The sequence below is a fragment of the Terrapene carolina genome, unplaced genomic scaffold, assembly GCF_002925995.2.
Source record: "Terrapene carolina triunguis isolate 2854851 unplaced genomic scaffold, T_m_triunguis-2.0 Scaffold68, whole genome shotgun sequence".
NCBI classification, from domain to species: Eukaryota; Metazoa; Chordata; order Testudines; family Emydidae; genus Terrapene; species Terrapene triunguis.
This window is the reverse complement of record NW_020664419.1, coordinates 44,334,322-44,341,688: the sequence shown is the minus strand read 5'-3', so window position 1 is coordinate 44,341,688 and position 7,367 is coordinate 44,334,322. Positions and strand designations below refer to the sequence as shown.

The window sequence follows — 7,367 nt, the reverse complement described above, 5'->3', positions numbered from 1 at the left end:
TGGTCTGCTCAAGGACTGCCTGCTCCAGTCTCAAGCCTCTAGCCTTCAGCTCTCTATGAGCAGAGATGCACATCCATCCTCTTTCCAGACTGGGATTTTAAACTGAGAGTCATAGATTCCAAGGCCAGAAGGAACCATTGTGATCATCTAGTCCAGTGGTGGGCAACGTGCAACCCGTGGGCCACATGCGGCCCATCAGGGTAATCTGCTGGCGGGCCACGAGACAGTTTGTTTACATTGACTGTCTGCAGGCACAGTTGCCCGCAGCTCCCAGTGGCCGTGGTTCGCTGTTCCCGGCCAATGGGAGCTGTGGGAAGTGGCGTGGGCCACAGGGACATGCTGGCCGTCGCTTCCCACAGCTCCCATTGGCCGGGAATGGCAAACCACTGCCACTGGGAGCTGCGGGCAGCTGTGTCTGCGCATGGTCAATGTAAGCAAACTGTCTTGTGGCCCACCAACAGATTACCCTGATGGGCTGTGGGCTGCAGGTTGCCCACCACTGATCTAGTCTGACCTCGTGTATAACACAGGCCACAGAACTTCCCCAAAAGGTTTCCTAGGGCAAATGCTGCCCAAATGGGAAACTAAGGTTCACACAAAACTCTCAGTTGTGTTCAGGAATTCTGAAGAGGATTCAAACCCTGGTTCCCACTATCTTCCCTACCCCTAGGCCCATATCCACCCCACACTTAGCTGTTATATTTTTATGGGGGACCTGTCCTTTCACCCACCAAAGTTTCTAAAGAGCAGCAAGCTGGTTTGCCCCACAAATTTCAGGGAAGGAGTGGCTAACTGGTTGTCCTTTAGTCCCCCTTCTTGCATCTGCAGGAGGAGTGGCAAGTGGGCATACCTTTCACTGCCATGCCAAATGTGCTCAGTTTATATATACTAGATCTGGCTAGACAAGACAATTCCATTTCATGACAACTTTTGAGGTCTCAAAAATTGTTTTCATTCTGCATAGGAACAAACCAAAACATTCCGAATGTTTTCACAAAATGAAATTGTGTTGGGAAAAAAGGCCATTTGCAGATCCCCAAAATGTCAGTTTTCTATTTGCATGTCCCGTTCTCTCTGTTTTCCTGGAAGTGCCAGGAGAGTCCATCCTGGACCTTGTAAACCTGGCAAGCAAAAACTTCACCAAACTCCATACATCTCTACAAAATGTTTCCATTTCAGTGAAACAATATATTTAAAGAAAATGTCCCAACAAGCTCTAATATAGTCTAACTTCCAGCCCTGCCCATTCAGCCTAAACCTGGGAAAGTAAAACTGGATTCTTCCTTTCTCATGTTACATTGCAAGAAATAAGGGTTCTGCAGGCTAAATTAGGCTCTCAGACTGTGCAGGCCCATTGCTGTCAGCAGAATTGCACAGGTGTAGCTGACTGGAAGTTAGCTAGCCAGACAGTTGATGATTCACAATTTGGAAAGGAATGTTGCTCACACTTTCTTAGCTGTATGGCTCCTGTGGTTATCAGGAGTGAAAAGCAGCAAAATATTTGTTGTCACTAAGGTGAGCCACTATAACTCTGAATACATAAAGGGAACGGATCTGTTAAGTAAGCACTGCCATTTTTACATATCTCCTTTTTGGAATAGGACTGCAATTTAACAGGAGACAGCTAAAGTTATTAATAACATGGTGCCTGTATCCTGCTTAGAAACAGAGATGGATCCAAGTCAGAAAGGTTGGACTTGGCTCTGAACATTCTCAAAGTTTGGGTATATTCTGGCTTGTCTCTGCTTAGAACCAGAGGCATTTTGTTATTTGTTTTCCTAATAACCTCCCATCAATTTCATATCAGAATATTATTTTCATTCCATAGCAGCCCAGGAAGAAGAGAACACTGGCGGTTTGATGACATGGAGCAGCATAAGTTGCCAACATTTGTTCTTCGTCACACTGATCATTATTTTGATTGTCAGTTTGGCGCTTGTTTCATTTGTAATATTCTTAACAAGTAAGTAAAGCATTTACGATTCTTGTAAATAACATGGCCTGTCAAGGGAAGAAAGTGTTGGAATATATTGGGCTACATTGTAACAAGCTATTGTAACACTTGGATTAGTAATTGGCATTAGGCATTGAATCTGTGGAACCTCTGGATCTAAAAGCACGAGCTTCTAGTCCAGTAGTTCTCAACGTATTTACAATTGTGGGCCATATATGCAGCCCATAATGTTTTATGTGTACCGCATCCAATACTACCTGTATGGCCCTGAGGATGTCACGTGGGCCACAGCTCCATGCTGACTGGGCTGCAAGTGGCCTGTGGGTCTCAGGTTGAGAACCACTGTTTTAGTTCCTGAGCTAAGGGGACTAGAAGCCACTTCTGAGGTTGCAGACTTACAAACCTCTCAGATCCAACTACTAGAGCGGGCTAGAAAGCCACACTGTGTAAGCAGGAGCTACACTATTGTATTGGATCATTTAAATATTTTGCATTTTTGAATGGCTGTGCAATGCAGCCCTGCACTGGGAAGGCTAGTGATGTTTCTTAGGGTATGGCTACACTACCCGCCGGATTGGCGGGCAGCAATCGATCCAGCGGGGGTCGATTTATCGCATCTAGTCTAGATGCGATAAATCGACCCCCAAGCGCTCTCCCGTCGACTCCTGTACTCCACCGCCGCAAGAGGCGCAGGCAGAGTCGACGGGAGTGGCAGCAGTCGACTCACCACAGTGAAGACATCCCGGTGAGTAGGTCTAAGTACGTCGACTTGAGCTATGTTATTCATGTAGCTGAAGTTGCGTAACTTAGATCGATCACCCCCAGTGTAGACCAGGCCTTACAAACTAAAACTTCGATAAGTGGTGTTCCAAGATGGGAGAGTTAGATACCTCCTGAGATGGGAAGTGACAGATGTTCACTGGAATGTGTCTTGACAGGGAGGCCTGAGAATTATTCAGACTTGCTTACTTAGCCCCAGAACAAGGATGTGGGTGGCTCTCTCCCTAGCACTGCAACAGTGTCAAACTCGAATCCATTCCCTCAGGACAAGGGATAGAAATTAATTAAGCTAAAAATGTCTTATAGAGGGGCTGCTGCTGTGTGCTAACTTATCTGAATTAAACAAGACTGGCAGGGCAACCTTTAAAAAGCTAGCAGATGTATTGGAGCATAAGCTTTCGTGGGTGAATACCCACTTCGTCAGACGTATCCACCCACGAAAGCTTATGCTCCAATACATCTGTTAGTCTTAAAGGTGCCACAGGACTCTCCGTTGCTTTTTACAGATCCAGACTAACACAGCTACCCCTCTGATATTTAAAAAGCTAGTTTCTTTCCATGCTACTTCATCAGCCAAGCCCAACAACAGATTATCAGTGTGACCCACACCTTAAAGGAGGATTTTAAACAACCTGCATTTAATCTTGACATGATAAGAACAGTAGTTGAAATATAGCTCAGCAGTGCTAGGCTGCGGTTCCTGGAAACGTTGACTGTAAAGCAGAGTGTTTCCTTTTCAAGTAGATTGTATTGTTGGGGCATGTTTTGAAAACATCTTTTTCTTCTCCAGAAGAATTTTGTTCCTGGTGTAATTCCATTAAGGCTGATGGAGTAACATGGGTGTGTGTGTGAATTTAGGTTAGTTCAGTGTGTGTTATTCAGAGAGGGCTTCAGATTCCAGTGCTAAGAGCTGAGTGGAAATAATCTGGAACAAAGAATTCCCCAAACAAAAGGAGCCTGAATAATCAGATGCAATCTCAGAATTGGCTAATAGCATCACCTCTGTGGGGATAATTATCCATTTATTGCAGGGGTGGCCAACCCTGAGCCTGAGAAGGAGCCAGAATTTACCAATGTACATTGCCAAAGAGCCACAGTAATATGTCAGCAGCCTCCCGCCCCCATCAGCTCCTCACCCCCCCGCTCCCAGCGCTTCCTGCCCACCAGCAGCCATGCCAATCAGCGCCTCCCCCTCCCTCCCCGCACCTTCTGATCAGCTGTTTCGTGGCATACAGGAGGCTCTGGGAGGGAGGGGGAAGAGGAGGAGTGAGAGCATGTGGCAGAGCCAGAGGTTGAGCAGTGAGCACCCTCTGGCACATTGGAAAGTTGGCACCTGTAGCTCCAGCCCTGGAGTCGGTGCCTATATAAGGAGCCGCATGTTAATCTCTGAAGAGCCACATGTGGCTCTGGAGCCACAGGTTGGCCACCCCTGATTTATAGGGGCTGGTAATGCTGCCAAGCAAACAGCCACAGGCTATCTCTGAATCACAGGGACCCACCAGTTTGGTTTTCACTGCTCATGATTTGGTGTTAGATAGGATGAGGTGCATTCTGCTAACTGAGGATGCTGTGGCGAGACGAACTTGAGGCCCTTTGGCAGAGGATGTTTCCCCCTATGTCGTGGCTCTAGCTGGGGCACATCACAGGTTCCTCACTCTCTTTTTTTAACAGGAAACTTTCATCCACTGGTCCCTGAACTGCCTCCACTAACGGCAGTTCTGGATTCGTAACAGAGCCTGTTGGCAAAGCAGAGAACTGTCAGGGAAGTAAAGGCTGCACAGGGAATCTTGTATGTTGTACATGGGAAGCCCAATTAAATTGCTTTACGATGACCCCAAATGTGCTTAAACAGGATGTGTCCCTGTTGCACATATTGGCTTTATATTATGTATAACTGAGTGAGTAATGTTGCTGTGTAATGACTAGGTAGCAGAGAGGGTAAGGGACCCACTACTACAGTTAATTACAGGAGTTCTTCTTGGACCCAAAGGGGTAGAGGCCTGTTTTTTGGGAGCTGAAGTTCCAAGGTTTTTCTCCCAGCCATGAGGTTTATCTAGCGTTATGTCTGTAATCCGCAGACAGAGTCATCAAGGATTGGCACCCTGCTGTTGGATTTAAGCTCCTATCAAACTCAGAACCTTGGGGAAAGTTTTGTCTAATTAGATAAGGCCCAAGTACATAATGTACTGGGCTTGATAGATATAGAAAAATAAACGAGTGATATCATTCTTTTGTGTCCCACAGAGAGGATGAGAGGCTATTAATACTAGGAGTTCTCTTTTAACTCAGATGGTAGAGGCCTATGTTTTGGGAAATGAAGGGTTCTGGTTCTAATCCTAAGTCTCTGTGATTTATTTAGGGATTGTGCCCAAAGGGACGTATGCATGTGTTGTGTCCAGACATAGGAATAAATCTTACAACCCTTAAATAAGCAAATCTTCTATGGATGGTAATGAGAGGGTTGCCCACCTGAAGACTGTATATGCTGACTCTTAAGCAGTATGTTTTATTGCATTATACTACACCAGAATGAAAAACAAAAATCGATTGTAAAAGAATTCAGTCAGCCCATAACTTCTCCACACACAACCTTTTCCAACTAAGCTTCTGAACTTGCTATCATGTTATGTCTCTGAGCAGAATAATTTCCCATTCAGTTTCCCACAGGGATGCACCAAGTGACAATGATCCACTTGGTTTAAATGTTACCAGTTTAACATAATGTCCTTTCCTTTTAAAGTTCACACTGGCAACAAGATGGATGAAGTGACAAGCAGACTAGCATTTGAAAGGAAGAACACAGAAGATCTTAAGAATATAAACAATATGATATTAAAGCATCTAAACCAATCAGGAATTATGGAGAAGGAAGAAAATCTCTTCACAGGTCAAACACCATCCACTCCTTATCTTCGTAACTATTTATTTCCCCGTTCAAAGCTGGAAGCAACAGTGCAGTAGATCCCCTGTGCAATGAAAACTATTCTCTCAGTCTATTCATTTGCTTTCAACTGTACTCCCATGTAACCAGGTGGGTTATTTAATTATTCAGATTTAGCAGGTGCCATAACAACACTTGAAAAGCAACCTGAAGAGAATGGAGCTATTAACACTGCACAGATTTACATCCACCTAGCTTGAATATATGGATGATACAACATGTTTAGCTCTGGCATTTGACTCTGAAATGCTTCACTACGGCCCCACTCCTGCAAATAGCTCTATGTGAGCAAAGTATCTTGCAGGATCTGGGCCCAAATTTCTAATAGCTTCTAAATTTAAAACAGAAAATAGTACCTGATCCTGGTTTATATGTGTAAAGTTCTGCAGGATTGAGCAATTAGGCTTGGCTCCTGGAATTTACAATGAATGGTGTGGACTGTCAATGGGTCTCCGTGCATAGGCGCCAACTCCGTGGGTGCTCCAGGGCTGGAGCACCCACGGAAAAAAATTGGTGGGTGCTCAGCACCCACCAGCAGCTCCGCCCCACCGCCAGCTTACCTCCGCTTCCACCTCCTCCGCGAGCACACCGCCACCTCCTGCTTCTCCCCCCTCCCTCCCAGTGCTTGCGCCGTGAAAAAGCTGATTTGCGGGTCAGGGAGGGAACGAAGTGCGCTGAGGGGAAGAGGCAGGGCCAGGGCAGGGATTTGGGGAAGGGATCCAATAGGGGCAGGGAGGGGGTGGAGTTAGGGCAGGGACTTTGGGGATGGAATGGGGGGCGGGGTCAGGGGCGGAGAAAGGGTGGAGTTGGGGCAGGGCCAGGGGTGGGGGCACCCACTGGCCCCTGAGAAAGTTGGTGCCTATGTCTCCATGTGGTTGTAGGGTCAGGGCCTCTAGGTTTTACCGCCCACAAAAGTGAATGGCTATTTTTCTATTAGAGAACAATTCAGTTTTCAGTGAGAAGTGGTTGAACTCAGATCCTGCTCAGTGTGTCTTTTTATCCAGAGTAAGTTCTACATTACTTGTATATTGTTTGTATTAAGAGGATTACACAACTTCTAAAATATTCCTGATTCTGCCACGTGGCCTGATGTTTTACTACTGCTTCACTAAAAATATCAACATGCTGCTTAGTTTAAAATATCAAAATCTTAAAAAAAAAAAAAAAAAAAAAATTCGGTAACATGACAAGTCCAGGCCAGGCTGGTAATGACTGAAGGTGATTGTCAATTGTTTGTGGCTTCATGTGTGAAATGATGTTACCCCAAAATTTGGACCCAAGGCACCCCAGTAATTGCCTGCCTATAATTGTAAACCAATTGCTAATTTGGCCCACTTCAATGAGTAACAGGAGGTGGCCCGCCCTAGAGGAATTGCCAGGGTTTTACCCGGGAGTTTGTCTCTGACCCTCAGAGGGCTCCCCAGAACAGACTGTGAGAGGATACGGATACAGCCGTCTGCTCAAAGGATTGACACTCAAGCAGTAATTCTTCAAAAACAAAATATTTATTTTAAAGGAAATAATCAGTTACAATACACTTAATAATCAAGAAAGAATACACTGCAATACATGACACATTTCTAAATGTAATGCAATTGTGTTATGCAATCATATACTAAGGCGACGCAATAGACTACACAAACCATATAGCACATACAATGTTGCATGATACAGTACACATTGACCCCTTAT

At 45.3% G+C, this 7,367-nt stretch overlaps 1 protein-coding gene across 1 annotated transcript; it reads left to right on the top strand.

The window, feature by feature from the left end:
• The first annotated feature begins 1,641 nt into the window (after positions 1 to 1,641).
• LSMEM1 (leucine rich single-pass membrane protein 1) lies at positions 1,642 to 5,695 on the top strand. The gene is made up of 3 exons (XM_029910839.1): positions 1,642 to 1,690; positions 1,808 to 1,963; positions 5,475 to 5,695. The coding sequence occupies exons 1-3, from the start codon at positions 1,642 to 1,644 to the stop codon at positions 5,693 to 5,695; spliced, it is 426 nt and encodes a 141-aa protein (XP_029766699.1).
• Positions 5,696 to 7,367: the final 1,672 nt, after the last annotated feature.

What these genes read in the sequence shown, in the direction of transcription:
- LSMEM1 (XM_029910839.1), top strand. Translation starts at nt 1,642, where the DNA reads ATGGTGCCTGTATCCTGCTTAGAAACAGAGATGGATCCAAGTCAGAAA. An exon ending in GATGGATCCAAGTCAGAAAG is followed by an intron (nt 1,691 to 1,807) that starts GTTGGACTTGGC and finishes ATTTCATATCAG; the next exon opens with AATATTATTTTCATTCCATA. An exon ending in ATTTGTAATATTCTTAACAA is followed by an intron (nt 1,964 to 5,474) that starts GTAAGTAAAGCA and finishes TTCCTTTTAAAG; the next exon opens with TTCACACTGGCAACAAGATG.